We start from the raw sequence: 25,950 nt of genomic DNA on the forward strand, positions 1-25,950 counted from the left end.
TCATCAAGTGCTTATCAGATTAATGGGGTGGTGTCGTGGTGGATAACGGGGTCGGTGACAGGTGTGGCAGAGGGACGGCGACGGGGGGGGGGGAGAACAATAACATTAGAAACCGGTATTCACCGGTTCACCGACGTAAGCGGCACATTGTGGTTAAAGCTCATTGTATTAGATTGCTGTGTATTTGATGAAATTGTTATTTTGTAATTAACTTAATTAACAAGTGATGTTTCCATTCCTTTTTTTTTTACTGTAGGTACTTGTTATAACCCGCAACTTAGTTTTTTTTAAATTAATTAGGTTATTATGTTAAGGGTTTTTTTTTAAAAGACTAAAGTCATCATCATCATACCAGACGGAGACTTTGTACAAAAGTCCATTGCTTGGGTACCTCTGTCCCATTCGTGTTTCAACAGTAAAGCAATTGTGTTTCCATGGCTGTGTTTTGGTTTGAAGGGTGGGATATGACGTGAATTTACAGGGTACAGAGGAATAACACCTGAGTCCTCTGAAATGGCAACGCATGGAGGGTATCATGAGCGAAACAGTATACTCTATTATGTCCATGGTACTGCTCATGTCTATAGGCGACGGTTGCTACTTTCCATCAGGTGGGCCGTCAGCTTGTTTGCCGTTCTAAGTTGTATAAAAAAAAATGTATAACGTATATACTCAATACATTGTCATGTTAGGATTGATAATTAGATATATAAGTATAAGATATAACAAATATTATATTCCATTTATGTACCAATTAAATATTTTCAAAATTACTCAGTCATTTCTAGTTCTTAAAATTTCTAACATCGTATCTGTCAAAGATTATAAATTATTAAACAAAGTGTAATTTTAAACAATAGATGCCTAATTATCGATTTAAATATCCGGAATGAATTTAAATACAATAGGTTAATTTGTGATTAGCCAAAATGTAATTATTATTTCAATTTGCCAAAGTCTCCCCATGTGAATTTCATTAGGACTTTTTATCCACAAAATTGTCTCTACCGAGCAATTTTTTATATTTAAACCCCCTTGTAGATTAAAACGTCAAATCTGTCACAAACCTATTTTACATATTAAAGTGTATTGTCCTTTTCTTTTGCGCTAAATTGACAATTTGAAAGAGAGGGACAAAATACTTCATTAGCTAAAATAGGTTTGTAGGAAGTTATATATAGTTTTTATGAATAAGAAAGTATGTCTCATTAATCATTTTTTACAATAAGTTGCGTAATACCTTTATATGTATGTATATGTATACAAGTACTTACATTTACACACTTGCGAGGGCCCTAAATGTATAAATAATTTAAAAAATACCCATATTTGACATGGTGATATTTCATGCTAACTGTACAAGAGGTGCATACGAGTAGATAAAAAATAAATATCTTGCTAGAAACGTTGCGTTGGCGCGCTAAAGGCTCGCTTCCATTTAAGAGATATCTTTGCTTTCCATTTAAGGTTTGCAAGTGGCAGACAATATAGTGAGAGCTTGAAGCTCGCACGTGAATTGAGTCGCATCATAATACAAAATTATTGAGGGGAAGAAATTGTTCTGGACTACCAGTCCTATTGCTAACACTGTAACTTGTTCCTCCCCCCCCCCCCCCTGGGTCCATCGCGTTAAATTTCAGGTGTATTCAAGACGATGGACTAATTAACCTGCCAATTCATCTCACCCATCATCCAGCGTATTCACACTGGCGGGGCACCAGTGAGGGATACTGTTAGCGCAGGCTATTCTATTGTCATTTATTACAAAAAATACAAAATATTAATATGAATGGAATTCTTCGAAAAGAACGTAATAAGTTTTCTTAATAGTTGGAACAAGCTCGTGATATAACTAGTGTTACAGAAGTCCATAGGTTATGGTAACCTCGTTTACCATCAGACGCGCCGTATGCTTATTACCATATTAGTATAATTTTTTTTATCAAATACAAATAATATTGTGACAATCCTCTGTAAAACTCAAGACGGGATCTGAAAAGAAGAAAGGTACATTTTGGCTCGCAATGTAGGCAATATCTATAAGTAAACAAGTGTCGGTTCTACCCAATTTATTTATTGGCAGAGGTGAGGGGCGTATCCCAACGAACACTGACAATGACAAGCTTCGAAAACACGCTCCTGTCCGAATTAATCCGCAAGCGTTAATTAAACGGTGTATGAAGCCCCGTAAATGCACTTTCGATAGCTATATGACGAGCGTTTTGAGTTGTGGCAACACTTCATTCGGTTACATACTCGTGATTTTTTTTTATACAACGAAAGTGGCAAATATACAGCCTGTTTGATAGTAAAGCTTAAGGTATTTAATACTTTATTAATTTTTTAACAGATTTTAATCAAATTTAATAAACTACTGTGTATTACTTATATGTACATATATTTACATCAAATCCTACATTCTCGCATAATTAAATGTATTGGAAAATACAACTTAACACTATTGTAATAACGTCCATTCTCCATTACTTAGAAGAAACGGTAAAAACTCTAATAATAGGTAGTTATAGCAAATATCGATTCTGACAGTAACAACTTCAATTATTCAAGTTTTCCTTTGACGAACTTATTAATTGGTCGTAAACTGGCATGTAACTCGTTTAGCACTTTCTTACAAGTGCCTTAATAATTTCTTGGTAATTTCAAACTATTCAAGTTAGTGGTTATGGTTTAAGTTAACGTGTATATATATAATGAGTATGGATATATATATATTTATTATTTGTATCACATCTCCATATTTAGAATTAAGAGAATTTTTCATCGTGCCTCCCAGCAAATTGTTTATAATTACTCCTCTCCATCTAAAGGTTGCCTGGAAGAGATCGCTCTTAGCGATAAGGTCGCCCATTGTTTTCTTATTGTGATTATTTCTTGTAATTGTTTATATTTATAATAAGTTTACTATTGTAATCTTTTGGAGGAAACAATAAAGAGTATTTATCTATATGTATATATATATATATATATATATATATATATATATATATATATATATATATATATATATATATATATATATATATATATATATATATATATATATATATATATATATATATATATATATATATATATAATACAATGCAAATAGTGCGTATAACTATAAATTCATCTAACTTTAAATTTTTCCACATGTCAATGACCTACAGATAAAATACTTAGTGTCCAGTCCAATAAGTTTTTATATGTACCACCAATTAAAATATGACGTGACCGAAGCGATAAAATGTCATCAGAACAAATGTCAATGTCACAAGTCGTACCGTTATCTGACAGAAAGTTGCAAGTTAAAAAACTTTCCCGCCATTTTCCCTTCACTCGCGCCACAGTCCGCCATCTTTGTTCTGGAGACACCTGCGCGACCCCCAATTATCAATGTAATTGGCTATTCAAGTTGGCGCGATGGGGCGAGCATAGCATCCGTAATTAATAGAATCAACTGAACATTGAAAATTTCGCTTGAACACCGTTAAGCTACCTACAATTTTATGATTTCACCTAAAAACTGAATGTAATTCGTCTAGTACTGAGTTATACTTATTTAATACTTTTTTGTTATGTAACTTAGAATGGCAAACAAGTATACGTCCCACCTGATGAAACATGAACAGTATTGTGGACGCAACAGAGATACTGTTTCACCCATAATACCCCCCATGCGTTGCTATTCCTGAGAACTTTGTTATGTCTCTGTACGCGACTGTTATTTCATTGCTATATCCCAACCTTCAAACCGAAACACAGCCATGCAAACACAACTGCTTCACGGTAGAAACACGAATAGGGCAGAGGTATCAAATAAAATTAATACTAGCTTTTACCCAAGTATACGTCTACGTAACTGGGATATATTCATTGATAAAAAGTTGCCTCTATCCTTTTTCATCCCATACCACGTACCATAATTAAAATCTACTTGTTTTTCAACCGACTTCAAAAAGAATGAGTTGTATTTTTTATGTTTGTTACCTCATAACTTCGTCAGTTCTATACCAATTTAGAAAATTCTATTTTTATCTAAAATAATATATTTACAGATTGGTCTTATAATTTTTTTATCAAATACGGTTCAGTAGTTTTTAAATCAAATTAATTGGTTTTATCAAAATTGAACTTTTTTTTATGAAACACGATCTTAATTATATTAAACTTAATTCAAAACTAGCAATTTAATTATATGACATAACTACATAAGGATGGGCATATATTCGTATAGTAACTTTGCTATAGATAATATATACCTGTAAAATAATTCAATTATTTTCATATACATTCAGTGAGCTTGTTATGCAAAGCTCTAATGAACTTTGTTATATTAAGCTCTAACTTGACAAGGCATGTTAGATTATTATTGATACAATCAGGAAATGTCAAGGTCATAAATACGGTTAACTTGTATATTGTATATAGCAAACAGTGAGACAGACAGACAGAATATATTTCGTTAATCAATATTACTTAATTAATGTAACTAATAAAGCTATATAGGTCCCAGCATAGAAGGCAACCTCTTCATTTTTCGTGGGTGTTGTATTTTATTTACTTACTTGATTAGAATTATTTTGTTTAATCCTGCAATCATTAGTGCGCGTACGACTGCTAATAATATTTGATGATTGACTTCTATTATTATTAGTAGAAGTTCTCCATCCTATCTTATCAGTCATCAATCTCTGACCTCTATTCTGTCTACGCACATTTTGCAATACATGTTTAACCTCTAAACGACACATCCTCAAGCAATTAGTAGATCAAATTTTGGTACAAAATGACAAGTGTACTCAAAAGGCAAATTTTGTACAAAGTCTCCACCCGGCGGTGTGAACGCACCAGGATAATTTTACCCTGATTCACGTAAACAAATATGGTATCTACAGTTGTTTAAGTAATAGCCGTATGGTACCGGCATAGAATAGGCCATCCTTTCCTTTCCTGTAATGTCGTAAGAGGCGACTAAAGGAGGGCGACGGATGGGCAGCAGCATCCCTCTTAAAACATCTCTAAAGCCTAACTGCGGTTGCCAATTTGCCTGCCCAGTGTGGCAACTACTAGCAAACGCCCCCTTTTGGAGAGGCCTATTTTTAGCATTGGACATTTAAAAGCTGATACGGCGATAATGATGATTTAAGTAATGAACTCCCATCGTTTGGTGTTACCATTTTTCCAAACCGCCAATACCCAAGCCACGGTCCAATCGCCTCGCTAATCTTGCATGAAACCTATCAATAATCGACCATACCCTCATAAATTTGCGTTACAACGAAATGTTATCCCTCGCTCGCAAACAATATGTTGTTATGATTGATTGCGGTGCCTCGGTACGGAGGTGCAAGTGATGGCTCCTTGTAGGTACGTTGGTCGTATGTTCTTTTGTTCCTATTCTGAAAATGAGAATAAAATATGAATGGGAACATTAATAATACTCATTTAAGCTTTTACTCGTAATTTACAAAGTTTTTTTATCAGAGGGAGACTTTGTACAAAAGTCGTTTGCTTGGGTACCTCTATCCCATTCGTGTTTCTACCGTGAAGCAGTTGTATTTGTATGGCTGTGTTTCGATTTGAAGAATGGCATATGGCGTGAATTTACTGGGTACAGAGGAATAACACCTAAGTCCTCAGAAATAGCAACGCATGGGGGATATCATGGGCAAAACAGTTTACTCTGTTATGTCCATGGTACTGCTCATGCCTATAGGCGACAGTTACCACTTTTTATAAGGTGGGCCGTCTATATATATAAATTTAACTCCTCATAAAGTCGCAAAAAACATTTATTGTTATTGAACACAAAGAATCGTATAAATCTATATCACAATGCAATCGTAAATAATACGGGAATTCTAGTTTAGTAGAAAAATACAAGCGAAAGTTAATTGCAGCATAGCAACTTACTCAATGAGAGTCGAACTGAGACTAAACTCAAATATGAGTGCATCAAAATTTATTTGAGTTGCCGGTACACGAGTCAACACGGAGCGCCAACTAAAACAGGTAACGGGAACTCTAGTTAATTCAATTGAAATAAAAAAAGTTGACGGGAATAAAATGTTTGTGATACGTGATTTTTAGATGCAGTTTATACAACTACTTTGTTTCATTGTTATAAACAATTTAACTTATTTGCAAAATAAAATAACTATTTACTTAAATAAAATTTAATTAAATGATACGTTACTATATGAATCCCATTGTTTGGGGGAAAAAGGATCGTTAGTAATGGAGACTAAAAATCCCATTGCTAGCAATATACCCAACCAGCAATATACCCGACCTCCTCGTGGTTCCACCTGGAAACTATCATGGTTAATTCCTGATGAATTCATCATGATGGGCTAACTGGCCTGTTTTCATTCTCATCGATCACCCCTCACTGGTGCTCCGCCAGCGTATACCGTTAGCGCAGGCAGAGTTACCATTCCATTTTTACCTATAAAAAAAATCCCATTGCTTGTTGTAATATGTGAATCAGATTTTTTATTTCCTGGCGTAAAACCTTCTTGTACACTCGCTCTCGTTAAATTAATTCATTACTTTTATTTTTAATTAAATGACCTTTTTTTAATATTAATACCATATTAATTTAATTTTGATACCAATTAAATCGACAAAAAAATAGAACAAATTACTACCTACCCACTTCTGTCTGTTCTCCTTAAATCAAAGATTGTCTGTAAGAGATTGCCTTAGCGAATGACTGCCCTTTGTACCTTTTTTTTTTAATCTGTACTTTATACTATTGTATTTTACTTGAATTTTCTAATTACCACTGTGCTTTTTATGTTTTTAGTGCAATAAAGTGTGAAATAAATAAATAAATTGTACATTTTTCACTATTTTATTACTTACATCTATTTACTTGTATTTACAAAATAAGTTGTCTATTACCGCTATAGGAAAAGTAGACAGATATAAATCCCGGAATGAAGTTAATTGCAAGAAAAAAAAATAGTGGCTTTCCAGAAGTGGCGATAGAAGTGAAAACTTGAACAAATACGTGTGTATTTTTGAATTGTCAAAAATGTTTACAATAACGGCAACAGTGTCGTGAGTTCAATACTTTTTTTCAAATTTCAAAAAATGCTAACATGCATGTGTATCTATGTACGTACATACATAACATATATACATACTTATATACGGAGGTGTTGGTTGCGGTAACGGTAACAATGTCGTGAGTGCAATAGTTTTTTTGAAATTTCAAAAAATGCTAACAAGCATGTGTATCTATGTATGTACATACATAACATATATACATACTTATATACGGAGGTGTTGGTTGCGGTAACGGTAACAATGTCGTGAGTGCAATAGTTTTTTTGAAATTTCAAAAAATGCTAACAAGCATGTGTATCTATGTACGTACATACATAACATATATACATACTTATATACGGAGGTGTTGGTTGCGGTAACGGTAACAATGTCGTGAGTTCAATGGTTTTTCCAAATCTCAAAAAATGACAATACATCTAAAGAAACTTTACACTTCAAAAATATTTTTATATTACAATAATTATTCATTTTGAATATAGAACGTATAAATTCGATGTCATTCGACGGACGCTTCTTTCAAAGTAAGTAGTTATATTAATAGACCGATCTCTTTAAATCATCACTAAAAATTTTGATTGCCTTCTATTTTATAATAAAATAATTTTGTTTTTCTTTTTTATACAACTTAGAATGGCAAACAAGCTGACGACCCACCTGATGGAAAGTGGTAACCGTCGCCTATAGACATGAGCAGTACCATGGACATGACAGAGTATACTGTTTCGCCCATGATACCCCCCATGCGTTGCCATTCCTGAGGACTCAAGTGTTATTCCTCTGTACCCACTAAATTCACGCTATATCCCACCCTTCAAACCGAAACACAGCCATGCAAAAACAACTGCTTCACAGTTGAAACACGAATGGGACAGATACCCAAGCAATCGACTTTTGTACAAAATCTCCTTCTGGTAATATGAGATGCGGCTGACAACATTAAGTCCCATCCACACGAAACGGTCAATGTGAAAGTTACAACCGTACCCGTTATTAGAGACGTGAATTAGTTCACACTAATATTCAACTTAATTAGCTTATTAATATTTACGAGCACCTCCCCCAAATTCGGAATAATTTAATTTCTAATCTAGCGATGCACTGACCTCCGAATGTACCGCGGCCTTATTAGCAACTCCGCTGTGAAATTATCTCAATTTAGGTGGTCATTAGCACAGTCGCATGGGAGAGATATCCGCCGGTCCGGGTATAAATCTGAATTTAATGACCGGCCACCACCGGTTCTAATATTTCCGAACAATGTTTCGGGACACGTAGCGGGACGTGTGTTTTGTCCCGCGAGTCGACCGTTTGTTGATCGTGTTTAGGTGACTTTATATTTTGAACGTGCCTGTCTTAGAAATGCATTTTGGGCGTATTATTTATGTTTGGTTATAATATTTTATTGTTCTTTTTTCAAATTGTGTATTTTAAATTTTTATTTTATATTTTTTTGTATTCTTTTTTCAAATGAAGTAACGATCTTAAATGTATTGTAGAATTCAATACCTATGGTGGATGGTTCAGAACACATATTTTTTATGCAGCTTATAATGACAAACAAGCTGACAAAGACAAGCTAATGGCCCGCCTGATGGAAAATAGTAACCGTCAACCATAGACATGAGCAGTACCATGGACATAACAGAGTATACTGTTTCGCCCATGATACCCCCCATGCGTTGCTATTCTTGAGGACTTATTTTACAATAATCTACAGATTAAATTTATATTCAGCAATGAATAATGTAAAGATGGTAATATTATCTTTAGTCTTATTTTTTTTTTATACAACTTAGAATGGAAAGCGAGCCAACGGCCCACCTGATGGAAAGTAGAAACAGTCGCCTATAGACATGAGCAGTACCATGGACATAACAGAGTATACTGTTTCGCCCATGATACCTCCCATGCGTCGCCATTCCTGAGGACTCAGGTGTTATTCCTCTGTACCCAGTAAATTCACGCCATATCTCACCCTTCAAATCGAAACACAGCCATGCAAATGTTATGTTTTACATATTACTTCTTTCGATGCAATCATATCAATTAATTTATCAGCCATTCAGCCTACCTCTCCATTCTCGTACTAAATTTAACACATTACTTATGATACAAGTATAATACCAACATTCTAACGTAATAAAAACTTAATACACCTGATTAATTTATTTTAAATTTATTTTAAAACATATTTGTTAATATGTTTTTTTGCGCACAGTCACTTCGGTGGTTAATTAAATACGTTTTAATTAAAAATTATAAAAGATACAAAAAGTGTAAAGTACATTATCTCAAGATTTCAGTCCAACTTAGTACACAACGAAAAGAAAAAATAAATGTAAAACTTTGTGGTGTAAACAACCTTCAAATTATAAAACAAAACTTATAATTAAAAAAAATATATAGTACAGTAGAGATTTCGAAGAATTACTATTTTTGAAAATACAATACAATATAAAAAACGTCCTTTAATTAAGATATTTTATTAAGATATTTTCCGCAAGAGCCTACAGTTCAAGCTTAGTCGAAGCACGCAGTCAGGCTCGTGTCCGCGACACAGTCGCTCATGACTAAGGATCACGAATTGATTCCGAAACTAGTCGAGATTTTTCGATATGATTACACGTAAACTAAACCGAAAGTAATTACGTTAAAATATCTTCTGTTAAGTATCTATCCAATAACTACATATTCAAAAATATATTATTTAAAACTAGGTATTTAAATTCTGAGCCATGTAGGTGTCTGCATAGAATAGGCCGCCCCTTCTTTTCCCGTGGGTGTCGTAAAAGGCAACTAAGAGAACTTATTGTTGAGGGATGGGCAGCAGTGTCAACCTGCCTGCCAAACATGGCAACCATTGCCTATACCCCCCCCCCCCCCCACCCCTATAAGAAAGGCCTATGTCGATCAGTGGACAGCGATATCAGTGCCTGATATAATAGTAATAAATTTAAATTTTAACTAATTTATTATGTGGCAACCCTTATCATTTCAATTACGATCCACTGTAAAATCGTTTCAAAATAATTATCGAAAATACACAAATAAAAAAGCTTACTTACACTCAAAAATTTTACACTCCTTATTATTAAAGTCGGTTAAAAAGAGTCTCAATTCAAAATAACAACATTAGTTTTAGCGTTGTTTTATTGAACAACAAAAAGGGATGGGCCAATCGCATGAATAAAATAACAGATCCACTCTGTTTTCTATGCTAAAACTCTTTCTACTCAACAGTATTAAAGTTGAAGGAGGGTTATGATTTAAACGCACCTACCTATTTATTTGCTGGGTTACTGTATGTTTAATATTTAATTAATATTTTTTTTTGCAACTTAAAATGGCAAAATAATAACATCTGAGGACTCAGGTGTTATACCTCTGTGCCCTGTAAATTCACTGCCATATCCCATCCTGAAAGATGGCTGTGTTTCGATTTGAAAACCGAAACACAGCCATGCAAACGCAAATGCTTTACAGTAGAAACACGAATGGGACAAAGGTGCCCAAGCAAACGACTTTTGTACAAAGTCTCCCTCTGGTAAAACACAAACTCACCCTTTAAATCAAACAGCTACCAATTCATAGAAGACCTTGGTGATCCAGCAGTTTAACATACCTCCTCACCTTCCCATGGCTGCGAGTTCAATCCCTGCTCAATACAAACATTTATATTTATGAATATAAATACAAATACTGTTTGTATTAATTTGAATGCATTCTATTTATAATATACATGTAGATTATTATAAAAAAAACTATTGATAGATAGATAGATATTTTTTTTTATATAACTTAGAATGGCAAACAAGCTGACGGTCCACCTGATGGAAAGTGGTAAACGTCGCCTATAAATATAAGCAGTACCATGGAAATAACAGAGTATACTGTTTCGCCCATGATACCCCCCATGCGTTGCCATTCCTGAGGACTCAGGTGTTATTCCTCTGTACCCTGTAAATTCACGCCATATCCCACCCTTCAAACTGAAACACAGCCACGCAAACACAACTGCTTCACGGTTGAAACACGAATGGGGACAGAGGTACCCCAGCAAACGACTTTTGTACAAAGTCTCCCTCTCATAAGTCCACCTTTAATCATTTCTGTATGTTTTAATGCAGTAAAGAATATTAAAAAATATCCCATTTGCTTAAGACATAATCTATACATACGCAAAATTTCTTTTAAATCTGTTCAATAGTTTTAGCGTGAAAGAGTAACAAACATTCATCTATCCAATGCGTTGCCATTCCTGAGGACTCAGGTGTTATTCCTCTGTACCCAGTAATTTGGAACTAGATGGCGTTGTGTATATAGATGGATAGATATAATTAGATAATTTATTTGCATCACTTACAGCACACAAATATCATTAAATATTGGTACATACTCGTACTTAAAAAAAAGGAAAGAATACATATAGGAAAAGAAAAACAAAAGGAAAGTACATAAAAGAGGTAACATAATTTTTCGTGAGTGTGCCACAGTTGCCCTGAAAGAGCAAAACATTGATATTCTGTTGTGGTCAAAAGCCATAAGCCAACTGCGAGAATTCTTGACAAAAAATATAAACTAAATGTGTGTGTCAATTATCAATCACTATTTAATATTTCAATCTAAATTAATAAATGAGAAATACCATTAGAAACGAGGTAGTCAGGGGTCACTCTTGACCACATTTTATTCCAGTGATAAATATTTCCACTGCGTACCTTATAAGGTATACCAATTTTTTATTTATTAATAAAAAAAAAACCTTTTTTAAACTATCTTTTTTTTTATTAATTATCACAAAATTACAGAATTACAGAGAGTATGTTACATTAGATTTATATTGATGCTAAATACATTTAAACTATTTAACGTGTATTGAAATCATGCAAGTAGTATTGGTTTAATTCACACTTGATGTTGCTAATAGTGATATTATCCCGTATTTAATTTTAAATATATGTTTACTATTAGATAATCTTACCGTTGAGTTATTAATTGTACGTATGTGCGATGGAGTTAGCGTGTGTAGCTACTTTTTGTGTTGCAGGGGGCGAGGGAAGGCGGCGCGCGTAGGCGGTGCACAGGTAGCGTTAAATTTGTTGTGCGTGCCCTAGGCTGAACTGTTGTCACTGTTTGTCAAATAGCGCGCGAAGTGAGGCCGTTCCGCGTCGAATCTACCGAGTGAGCCTTGCCTAATCCATTACAAATATTCCTAACTCTATGTCGCGTTGGACTTTTAAAGATTTTCTTCAAAAAGAGACAAGGCGAACTCGACACAGCGTAGATTCGACCGCGAAATAAATCAACACTCACTCTGCACTTAGTTTTCGTCGTGCTGTAAACAATATATTTTGTTACCATTCATTTCAATACGTAATTAGTGTGAATTTATGTTATTCTATCATTAATTTATATTAAAAAAAAAAAAAAAAAACTCACTCCGATTTCTGTATAGAGCCCCTATACGCCAAAATTGAAAGCTCGTTGATTCGATACCATTACATTGGGTAATTATGTGTACGCTCGAACAGAAGTCTCAGCAACCGCTTCCTTTTGGAAGTCGGTTTGCAAGTAACAGTTGAACTAATCGAACTTTTGACCCGCGAGGGTTCCGTAGTGGATTGTTTTGTGCCCCTTAATAGAACCTTTATGTGTGATCATGGCCCCATATGGTTTATGTGGAAAGCTCCTACGGAATCCTCCATATGTCACCATTAGTGTAATGTGCTAATTTTTATGTGTTGAACTGGGTTTGAATTTTGTTTGTTGTCTCATTACCTAACTACAGTGTGTGTTATGTGTTTATAGCGAGCTATGGTTGTTATTACCGTCACTTGGTGAGATGTGGTCGCGTGTCGAGCCGGCGGTAACGGTAGATTTGACGCTGTTAAATTGAAAGGGATTATTGAGAGAGAAATTTTTCAAAGGACTTCACGCCCGGCCAGAGACTGACAATAAGATTGAACGATTGAACGCCTTCTGCCAATAACTACTAGTATATTTCAAGAATGATTCGTTGTTAAATTTAATTAACTTTAATTGCTCTATGTTTCTTATGTTTCTCAATAGAAAAATATCCACTTATTCACAAAAATATCAAATGTAAATATCTATATTACATCTCTCTATTAATAAATTATATATATATAAAGAAGGACCGATATATTCTTAATTAAAATATGTCTAATAGAAATTTCACGTTTTATTAATTATTTAAACGGTTTTTTTTAATTAATAATTGTTTACCTATAAAAAAATCTTATTTTTAGCCTCTGGCCGCGTCCGAACAGTACAGAACTATTCCGCCCTTTTCACTACTTTCCTAACATTGACAACAGTAGCAACTTAGTGCGCGCGCGCATGACGCTACCTGTATGCGCGCATATTATCACTTTTTACTGTCGAATTTCATTTAATATTTTCAAACGGTTGACATTTTTTTTTTATAAAAAAATTTGTAATAAATTATATTCTATATGAATAAAGTACAATTTAGAATTCAATTGCTTTTTAGAACAAATATATTTTAATATAAAAAAATACATTTTTAAATCACTATATTGTTTTTTTGTATTATCAAGCGCTATTCTTACAATTTTTAATTGTACTAAGTAAACATTTTAGAATTGATTTAAAGTGTAATATTTGTTGTTGTAACATAATTATTCCGATCCATTAATTTGGTAAAATAATGAAATTCGACACATTCCAATCTGAAAGAAATATAAATATTTTAAATATCTCAAACTTGATATAATATGCGCAATTACATTATATCATTGTAATTATTATTATGTTAATTAAAAATGGCTTACATAAAATTATTAAAGAAAAAAATTATTTAATTTACCAATAATTTAATTTACATAATGTAAGCCATTACTTAATGATATTGATTATAAGTAAACCACATAACTGAGACCAATGTGATTACGAAAATGTGATAGAATATATATCTATAAAAAAAAATACAGTAAAAAAATAGTGTTATAAAATAATAATAAAAATCTTAATTTTATTTTATACATTTATTAAAAAAAAAAAAAGTTTATATGATCGTAATGAAATCCGGTCTCACTATGTGATTTATCTATACTCGTGGTGCGGTACTCTAAGCGACTGCGGCGCCACGAAAAGTGGCGTGGTGTACGTGCGCCGTAGCCCCGAGCGTCCTGTCAATTTGCAGGCATTCGTCGCGTTCACAGTTGTAGGGGTAATTGGCATTTGGCACCGATGTTTACAAGTCCGCCGCTCCACGCACCACGGCCTTGTGTGGTGTGGCTATTTGTTGCACCGTTCAACTCGGGGGCCCTTATAAAACTAATGCCGTCTCTCTCTCCGCAGATCGGAAGCTGTTCGTTGGCATGCTCAGTAAACAACAGACTGAGGAGGATGTTCGCCAGTTATTCACACCATTCGGTACAATAGAAGAGTGTTCCATTCTTCGTGGACCCGACGGAGCGAGTAAAGGTAAGTGTCTCTTAAGCACTGTGCGCACGCGACTAATTCAATTTAATACATGCTCCAGTCACATATTATATTATAAATTGAAATAATTAACTTTTTTAGTAGTATTCAAACTTGCGGAACTATATATTTAAATTAATTGAACTACGCCACTGATGGGTTTCCATCATTTATATATCCCTTCTTTATTCCTATGATCCATGTAGTTACATGTTGAGCAACATAACAGTTGCGCAATAACTATCGCCTACTGTATACATCGCTTTAACTCTTATCGCTCAACTAGCGCCACTTACTAAGCCCAGACCGTACAGTAAGCATATAGAATGATAATACATGCGGGGATACTCAATGAATTATTTACTGCACACCTTTTTTGCCAGCGGTTTAGGCACATCGGACTACTTATCCAGACGATAGTGGTTATGTCCCTGTAAATGTTTTATGTAGTTAAGTTGCGGTCGACAGGGGAAAATTGTCCTTATATATTCTCTTTACGTGAAACATGTCGATAAAGTAACTTTCGTCAGTACGTTAGTTTATTAAGTAATACTCGTAATATTAAGTTGTTAATATTATATATTTTATTGTGTACGAATATATATATATATATATATATATATATATATATATATATATATATATATATATATATATATATATATATATATATATGTATATATTTCATATGTATTAATTTATCCATATATATTAAAAGTAATGTTTATGTATTATACGAGTATGTGCATTTCTTATGTGTATATTATATTGATTTTGTGTATTGCCTTAATGTGTTACTATAATTGTCACATATTTTTCACCACATCTGCCCTTCATATGCTTTCTGTTTTTACCCAATGGTTAGCTGGTAGAGAATGCCATATGGCATTAAGCTCGCCATTTGTACAAAATTTTATTGTGCAATAAAGAATAAATAAATAAAATAAAATATCATTATTTTAGCAGTGGACTGCTGCTGAACATAAGCCATCCCCATAAGGGATTTTTTGTAGTTGCCACGCTTGGCAGGCGGGTTGGCAACTGCAATTAGACTTTGGTAATATTTTAAGCATGTTTGCGTTTCGCAAAAATTCAGTCAATCATAATTACGCCAAGAAATATAAAGACAAGTTGGAATTGCCAAGTACACGACTTATAAAAACTATGAAATAAAGCATTTATCTAAAATTAAAAATGTATATTAAATTACCCAAAACAATAACACAATTGACAAGAAATAAATTTAGAAATAAATTTAAAAATAAAATAAAGATATTTTTTGAGCAACATTCTTTTTACAACGTGCCCGAATAGCTAAATGCCAATATTAAATTATGACATATTTTATTTATTCATTTTTAATTGTAATAAGTCTAACATTTCCCATTTTTAAAATTGTAATGTAATGTACCTGTAATTTCTGTTTATGTTTTATATTTTAAATTCTATTTTTTTTAAATTGTTATTATTGTTAATTTATTTTGTAAATTTAAAACACATAATGTAAATATTAACTTGCCACTGTGTAAAGAAAACTGTTACATTATTTCATAAAAAAAATATAATAATAACAAGAGGCACGTTATCTCTCAACCATTAATTAGAACTTTTAACGCTTAAGAAATATTCTAATTATAGTGATTCGAAAACGACAAATTTCTACGTTCAAAACTCGGCACACAAATTCATAAATTCTCGTACGCAACCAACTCGGCGCTACATACACTAGAAAGTTAATAAAAAATATATAGTAATAATCAAGTAGGAGTCACGCTGTTGCCTATCTCTCGACCATTAATTACAACGTTTAACGCTTCAGAAATATTCTAATTACAGCGATTCGAAAACGACAAATTTCTTCGTTCAAAACTCGACACACAAATTCGTAAATGCTCGTACGCAACCAACTCGGCGCTATATACACTAGAAAGTTAATAAAAAATATATAGTAATAATCAAGTAGGAGTCACGCTGTTGCCTATCTCTCGACCATTAATTACAACGTTTAACGCTTCAGAAATATTCTAATTACAACGATTCGAAAACGACAAATTTCTGCGTTCAAAACTCGACACACAAATTCGTAAATGCTCGTACGCAACCAACTCGGCGCTATATACACTAGAAAGTTAATAAAAAATATATAGTAATAATCAAGTAGGAGTCACGCTGTTGCCTATCTCTCGACCATTAATTACAACGTTTAACGCTTCAGAAATATTCTAATTACAACGATTCGAAAACGACAAATTTCTGCGTTCAAAACTCGACACACAAATTCGTAAATGCTCGTACGCATCCAACTCGGCGCTACAAAGTTGCAGCGATCAAATTCACTCGAAACACGTATGTACAGTTGTCGAACATCATACTAATTGAAACAAGCCCGCGTAATATGTCATGCGACGCAACGCGATGTCACGCAACTTTAATTTCATTTTGTTCTCGCTTCAAAATTGTCGGATTTAATTGAGTTTCGCCCGTAAACTTGGATATTGCGCTGCGCGGTTTGTTGGTTACCTAAGCGGCGCTGTCTTTATGTAGACATTAAGCTTTTTACGCTCGAAACACTGCCTCCTCTGTCATTATTGGACAATAAAGTTATTAACTACGGTGTACAGATGTACTGAATAGCGCGGCAAATTGTTAATTCGAGTTAATTACAAACGACGCTGCGGCGGGCGATAAACTCGTTTTTACGGGAATCAACTCGAACATTATCCCCACTGACGTTTTCATTATAAATAAAGTGGGGGTTTTAGCGTGAAGACAGCTTACGAGTCTCTTGACTCGCAAAGGTCGGGAGAGTCCCACAATATGTTGGCCGTTGAGTGCCGCAGCGGAGGTATGAATGGAAAAAATTAAGTTACTAGCGAAAAACTTTAGACATTTTTTGATTAGAATGCTTATGTATACGAAATAAAGTTTTTAATATTATAGATATATTTTCAACGATTTCAAAAATATAGAGTTCTCAATTCGGGTATATTTTTTTATGTATGTCGCACTCCGTGTGAGATAAAGCGATTTGGAAAATTCTTTTTTTATTAGTAAAGATATACTTATTTAGGATTGGTCCCATAGATTTATGTCCATTAGATTTTTTATCAAAATCAGTTCAGTAGTTTAGTTTTTAAATCAAAGTAACTAGGTTTTCCACAATCGAAATTTTAATAAAGTTGGTTTTATTTTTTGTAAAACACAATCTTTTAAGAAAATATTCTACAAGTGAAACTAAAAATTTTCACGAATAAAAAAGTAGTTGCTGAGAACAACGATGCGAGAGACAGACAGACAGACAAAGTCGCTTCATTGCACGTGGTAACATATAAATCTTCCTTTGTAGGTACAACTTCAGTAGTGAACCTTAAAAAAATGAAAGAAAATTTTTAATTATATTAAACACTAAATTAGATTATGTTTTTAATTGATATTTATTATTTTTATGGCAACACTGGTATGCCCGAAGCTCTTTAAAATTCAAATAAAGAATACCATCAACGTCTTTTATTATACTCATAAAAAGTTTTATAAGTACACAATATGTTTAATACTAACATTTTCGACTACAATTTAAGATTAGCTTCGATTTTTTACCAGATTTTGATTTCAAAACTAAACTACTAAACCGATTTTGATAATATTTCTATAGAATCAATCTGTAAATAGGTAAATACTTGCATATAGGGAGACTTTGTACAAAAGTCGATTGCTTGGGTACCTCTGTCTCATTCGTGTTTCAACCGTGAAGCAGTTGCGTTTGCATGGCTATGTTTCGGTTTGAAGGGCGGGAATTGGTGTGAATTTACTGGGTACAGAGGAATAACACCTGAGTCCTTAGGAATGGCAACGCATGGGGGTATCATGGGCGAAACAGTATACTCTGTTATGTCCATGGTACTGCTCATGTCTATAGGCGACGGTTACCACTTTCCATCAGGTGGGCCGGCAGCTTGTTTGCCATTCTAAGTTGTATAAAAAAAAAACAAAAAAATCCAAATCAGTTTACAACTTACAAAGTTATGAGGTGACCAACATGAAGAGAAATACAACTAAATTAAGAAATCCTTTATATGTTCAGTTCAAAATATACGCAAATCAATCCAAATAGTCTGGATGAGGAAAGGGTTGTTATTACCTACTACCAGCCCCATTGCTAGCAATATACATAATCCCCCCTGGAAACCATCGTGCTAAATTCCAGACGTATCATCCCAATGGACTAACCTGCCTTTTCATTCTCACCTATCATCCCTCACTGGTGCCTTGCCAACGTATACCGATAGTACAAGCGGGGTTACCATTTCATTATCATTCATTAAAAAAATCCAATTACTCTTACAGTTAAGACATTTTTTTATATCCTAAATAATCCACCAAAATGATTTTCCTTTCACTCCTGTCAGTTAAAAGCGTTACTAATAAGAAATAATGCCTATTAGAGATCCCTGTTAAGACATCATCGTTTGTATAAAAACTCTTGTTTGAGAGACCTTTGTAACTAAGCAAGAAACGTTAATGAGCGGATAATTTAAAATTACGCCCCCTTATAAAGGCGCAGGTACTTTCAACAAATTACTTAAAAAGGGTCATTAGTCTTTAGCCCTGAGTTAATTAGAGCGAGAAAATTAGTTATTATTATCGCATACATTAATTTTTATATATCCACTGGTGAACTGGAAATCGGCCTTTTAATGGCCATCCCGGTTTCTGGAATAATTCCAGTTAGTGACGACTGAACAAAAAATACTCACAATGATATTGGTATTTTGGCTAATTTATAAGTTTTGTACTGATGGGAAATATCAAATACATGTTTCCGTTGACTTGATCTTCTTCCGACATCTTGAACAAGTAATATTTTTTTGCAACTTAAAATGGCAAACAAGCTGACGACCCACCTGATGGAAATTGGTAACCGTTGCCTATAGACATGAGCAGTACTATGGGCATAACAGAGTATACTGTCTCGCCTATGATACTCCCCATGCGTTGCTATTTCTGAGGACTCAGGTGTTATTCCTCTGTACTCTATAAATTCACTGCCATATTTCACCCATCAAACCGAAACACAGCCATGCAAACATAACTGCTTGATAGGTAGAAACACAAAGGGACGGAGATGCCCAAGCAAACGACTTTTGTACAAAGTCTCCCTCTGGTGAGATATTTCAACAAATAAAGAAAAATAATAATATGAAACTATACATACAAATCTTTCTCTTTAATCACTCTATCTACTGATAAAAACCGCATTAAAATCCGTTGCGTAATGTAAAAGATCCAAGTTAACAGACGGCGAGAAGCGACTTTATTTCGTATTATCAAGAGGTATAGGCTTTAAAACTTCGTCTATTTCGAAGTCGTTTAAATATATAGAGATTATTCGAGTCTCCTCCATCTTAAAGTCGTTGAAAAAAATACATTTTGAAATTATTAAAAAAAAATACAAGCAAAAAACTGTTTCTTTTTAATTTTGGGTAAACAACATAATTTCATACTAGTATTTCCGTGATACACAACTATTAGCTAAATCCACGAACCCTTCGATATTTCAACGAGAAAGCACTGTCGTAAGGTACCATTTTCCGTTGCCCAGAGAGAACCAAATCACTCCTGGAGGTAACAGAATCTGCTAACGGTCAATAAATGTCTTTTTAATTTGCAATTTCAACGGTTATCTCCCGAACTCACGTCACTCCCGCCGTGGGTATTCTATTTTCACGCCGAATTACTATTGATATAAGGTCGAATTTACCTCACCTCGACTAAATGAGATGTAGTCTGTCTTCGGCTGACTGTAACGAAGTAGATTTTGTCATGAAAAAGAGGGGAATTCCATCGTGATGATATTAATATTGGCTGGTATTGATACTATTCTTATTTTGAAAAAAAAAACACAAGAGATGATTTGTAGTTACATTAGATTTAAAATTTGTATTTAGAATGTGGAATTGTGTTTGAAATATAGATTTTGAGAATCCTAATATAATATACAGCCAACAAGAGACCTAACTTCATAGTAATGGGGTCTAACTGACCCATTGCTAGCAATGCACCTTATCAGGTCGACCTCCACGTGGTTCCCCCTGGAAACCATCGTGGTTAATTCTAGTGGAATTCGTCACAATGGGCTAACTGACCTGCTTTCATCGTCATCCGATAATAGCAATCGGGGTTACCATTCCATTATCACCAATTACCACCAGAGGGAGACTTTGTACAAAAGTCGATTGCTTGGGTACCTCTGTCCCACTCGTGTTTCAACCGTGAAGCAGTTGTGTTTGCATGGCTGTGTTTCGGTTTGAAGGGTGGGATATGGCGTGAATTTACTGGGTACAGAGGAATAAGACCTGAGTTCTCAAGAATGGCAACGCATGGGGGGTATCATGGGCGAAACAGTATACTCTGTTATGTCCATGGTACTGCTCATGTCTATAGGCGATGGTTACCACTTTCCATCAGGTGGACCGTCAGCTTGTTTGCCGTTCTAAGTTGTATATATATATATATATATATATATATATATATATATATATATATATATATATATATATATATATATATATATATATATATATACTCTGACTGTAGTTAAGTAAAATATAATTAAAGTTATAAAATATATAATAAATAAGTGTTTTAAAAGTGACTCTCTAAAAACATTGTCTACACTCTAGAAGGTCAAGGGCGGGAGGCACGCTTTCAGTACATTGACCCGGTGGCGGCGGGTACTTGCCTGTTATTATAAGTTTAATAATAATATATAATTCTTTTACATTGCCTATTTTATAAATATATCCAACGTCCTCCGTGGCGCAGCGGTGGGCACGCTGCTTTTGTAAATACGGTCCCGGGTTCGATTCCCGGACGGACCAATTTAAAAAATGAATTTTTTCAATTTAACTCGTATCTGAATGGTCTGGGGTCTACCTGCAGCTCGTTGCCTTATTCCTCTTAACACAAGGTATCCTAGCTAGAAGACCAAGTAATTAGTGTTACTATAAATCAGCCATTAACTGTGCTGAACGTAGGTCTTCCCCTAATAAGGGGGATTTGCCAGAAGTAACCACGCTTGGCTGGCGGATTGGCAACCGCAGTTAGGCTTTAAGAATGTTTTAAAAAAAACGCTGCTGCCCATCCCTCAACCGTTACGTTCTTTAATCGACTCTTACGATACCCACGAGAAAAGGGATGACCCATTCTATGCCGACCCCACAAAGCACACGGATTACAACTGACATATAATACTAATTCATCTTTCTATCTGTCTATCCTTTCTATCTACCTATCCGAACAAAGCCAAGGCAGGTCGCTAGTCATTATTATTTCTACGACAGTTACAATTTGTACATAATTGTGTGCGATCCAGGGCGTGCCTGTTAATATGTATAATTGATATCCAGCAATGAAATGTGTCAGGTCCCATTTGGGGTTTTCGTGCAAATTGCTCGCCCATACATGGAAATGCATAAAAATATTACATCTTCTGTCTTAATTACGTTTTTGTAAAACGACGGAATAATTCGTGTCAAAGTATATATAATATTTTTTTTTAATTTATTTTTACTATATAATTCAGGTTAACGAAAGTGCATACTAAAAACCCCAGAGGTTTGTCTGGAATGCCATAAAGTTTCATCCCAATCATCTGGACGAGTGGCGGTCTTCCGCCGTGCGTTTTTCAAGGCACTTTCTTCCACGCACAACCATTCTTTGGAATCAACTTCCAGCAGCAGTATTTCCGAACCGATACGACAACATAACCTTCAAGAAAAGAGTATATTCCTTTTTAAAAGGCCGACAGCACACCAGCAATGCCGCTGGTGTTGTGGGTGATCATGGGCGGCGGTAGTCACTTACCATCAGGTGAGCCGCATGCTCGTTTGCTCCCTGCGTTATAAAAAAAATATATATATACTATTATGCTCCTACACACATATATACATATATATACCACCTGCAAAGCGTGGTATAACTACAACTACAAAAAACAAAAATATTTCTCGACCTTCACCAATATATGGTACATAGTTGAGACACGACACAAACAGTCGCCGCCCGTTCGTCCCTCGCTTGTTACTTCGCGTTTAACTCCGTAATAAGGGCGCCGTCCAGCGCGAATATCCATCGTAAAAATGCCGCATACCCGCTCACTTTACGGCCGTAGTAATGACGGTGTCATAAAATATCGCCAATTTACCTCACACTTGCGACGGCTCACGGCTCTTGCGACGTTTATCGTGATGTATGCTAGACGCACCGTGTCTGTATACCGAATATATATGTTCTTGAATTTTATACGCTATCATATCTAAGACTTTAGGGGCAGACTCACGATTTAGGCGTTCGTGTAGCCCTGTTTCTTTATTTGTTTGTGACACTTTATTGTACAGTAAAATCTTAAATTATAAAATACATAGTACTTATGGAAAGAATTATTGAAATATCAGATATTGTTTTTTATTTATTTTATTTATTTATTCATTAGTACAAATATGTGTACATGGCGGACTTAATGCTAAAAGCATTCTCTCCCAGTCAACCATCGATAGAACTGAAGGCTTTTATAAAAAAAACATGGGTTCAAAAAATGACAAAAAAAATTCAAGTACTCTGCCCGTCGCGCTGTGAAGGGAAATATATGAGGCGCTCATTTTTTTTTTTATTTACCTTTTGACATATGTTCGTTTTGAAAATTTTTCAATTTTTTAAAGCTTGTGTCCCAAAAGAAGATTTCAGTTGTGATAAAACCAGTTATTATAATATGATCTAAAACTAAATTAATAAATCAATTTGATCAAATTTCAATGGGATCTATAAGTATGTCCTATCAGATAAAAAAATATCCAAATCGGATTAAAACTAACGGAGTTATAAAGTACAAACTTAAAAAAAATACAACCGATTTGAAAATTCCCTTTTTTTTTAAGTCGATTGACAATTGATTGATAGACGGTAAATGTAGCCTATAAACATGTTCATGTTCAGTACTATGAATAGGTTAAAAAAATTTACATTGTCTTATTTTATTTTGTTTTATTTTACTGTATAATTATGTAATGTTGTGTTCTATCTAGTATTGAATAAAACATGTAGCTGATTTATAATTGTTTTATATAATATATTATATGCTTATATAGCAGTTTTGATGTAATAATCATTTTTATTTTATGCAACTTAGAATGGCAAGCAAGCTGACGGCCCACCTGATGGAAAGTGGTAACCGTCGCCTACAGACATGAGCAGTACCATGGACATAACAGAGTATACTGTTTCGCCCATAATACCCCCCACTGCGTTGCCATTCCTGAGGACTCAAGTAGTATAAAAAAAAAATAAAAAAATAATTAGAGCAAAACATTTTAAATGCTAAACATAAAAAAGAAAAATAAAAAAAAATCTATTCTTATACCTACCAAAGGTTTCCTTTCTACCTGTCTATGAGTTTAAAAATTACATCCCCATCACGATGCTAAAAGAATACCTTTTTTTTTTGTTCGCACACAGAGACCTTTACTTTGAAGGATTTCCGTGATGTTCCGAACAAGCTTATAAAGAGTAAAGGTTAGCGAAATTTCTTCAGTAAAACAAAGGAAATAGTGGTAAATTCAGGGAAAACAGCTATTTTCATCGTGGACGACCACATTAAGGCAGTTACAGGGAACTCACACTACTGTCTCGAGATCAATAAGTATCATTGAACAAAACTCTTGTTTCCTATCCGTTTACATTTAACTAGAAATTTATTTATTTACTAGCGGCCCGTCCCGGCGTCGCACGGGTGGACATTTTTAATATTTCCCTTCACTGCTCTGCTCCTATTGATCGTAGCGTGATGAAACGTATACTATAACCTGTCCAGGAGTATGAAGAATAGTTGTACCGAGTTTCGTTAAAATCCGTCGAGTAGTTTTTGTTTCTGTAACGAACATACAGACAGACAGACAAATTTTTATTGATTTTATTGATTGTATTTTTGGCATCAGAGGGAAACTTAACATCGGTATAACTTAAAATCGGTATAATATATAATAACAACAACAGTACAGAGAAATAACACCTGAGTCCTTAGGAATGGCAACGCATGGGGGGTATCATGGGCGAAACAGTATACTCTGTTATGTCCATAGTTCTGCTCATGTCTATAGGCGACGGTTACCACTTTCCATCAGGTGGACTGTCAGGTTGCTTGCCATTCTAAGTTGTATAAAAAAAAAAAAAACATTTAATACATTAATCAGCAATAATTATTTTAAAATTCAAAAACATTTTATTTTTTAAAATAATAAAGAATTTATTTTCATCCGAAAGCTTAAAAGCATTTATAACTCTCACATAAAAATAATGAGCACTCATAAAAGAAATGTTGAAAGAATATGCAATAATTAGAAGCAGTCCTTCAAACGTATCAAAGTCCATAATACCGTTGTTTTTCTAACATAATCCGACTTGGTCTCAATCGGGTTCGTTATTAACAAGCGAAATTCAATATAATCGCATAATGCCCTCGCTGTGTTCAGGAAAATTCGTTAGCGCCCTCCGAGCATAAATAATCCCCATTGTACATCGTACAGAGAGGTCGAGAAGGTTAGAAAAGTTGAAATAAACGTTTTAATACTATAATAAAATCGTTCCAACTGCTATATACTACTAAATTGACTGCTGTATGCTCGTTTGTTAATATTTGGAATAAAAAAAAAAAGAAAAATAATTTAGGGCGTGTGAAGCCGTATGGAACACTACTTTTAATAATTTTACATCGATATAAAAAAAGATCCTAGATACACACTCATATACAACAGGTACACTAAAAATTATGCCAAAATTAAAAAAAAAGGGCCGTGCGGTCTCAGCATAAAATAGGCCATCTCTTCCTATCCAGTGGGTGTCCTAAGAGGCGACTAAGGAAGGGTGAGGGATGGGCAGCATCGTCCCTCTTAAAATATCTCCAAAACCTGACTGCGGTTGCCAGCCCGCCTGCCAAGCGTGGCAACTACTGGTAAAACCCCCCAAGAGGAGGCTTATGTTGATGTTGGTTAGAAATGAGCAATGAAACACATATCGATTGAGTATAAACATGTTTTAAGCGACATTCAAACGGAGGAATTTCTAAATTTGTATTTGTATATTAATTTTAAAAAATGAAGCGGTTATTATAGAACAAAATATAAACGGCTGATAATGGAGGGTATGAGTCGAATACTGACTATAATTCAGTTTCACACATTTGTTATATGGATATATGTACATACATACGTTATGGGATATGGCGTGAATTTACAGGGTACAGAGGAATAACACCTGAGTCCTTAGGAATGGCAACGCATGGGGGGTATCATGGACGAAACAGTATACTCTGTTATGTCCATGGTACTGCTCATGTCTATAGGCGACGGTTACCAC

General features: G+C 34.3%; 1 protein-coding gene across 1 annotated transcript in view; it reads left to right on the forward strand.

Moving 5' to 3' along the window:
* LOC113519268 (CUGBP Elav-like family member 3-B) overlaps positions 1 to 25,950 on the forward strand; it is a 981,529-nt gene that overhangs the window by 711,589 nt on the left and 243,990 nt on the right. The window contains exon 4 of the mRNA XM_052898765.1: positions 14,422 to 14,547. Within this exon, the coding sequence (XP_052754725.1) occupies positions 14,422 to 14,547 (126 nt within the window). The remainder of the gene's footprint in view (positions 1 to 14,421; positions 14,548 to 25,950) is intronic.

Source organism: Galleria mellonella, unplaced genomic scaffold (assembly GCF_026898425.1).
Source record: "Galleria mellonella isolate WM207_F2 unplaced genomic scaffold, CSIRO_AGI_GalMel_v1 utg537, whole genome shotgun sequence".
NCBI classification, from domain to species: domain Eukaryota; kingdom Metazoa; phylum Arthropoda; class Insecta; order Lepidoptera; family Pyralidae; genus Galleria; species Galleria mellonella.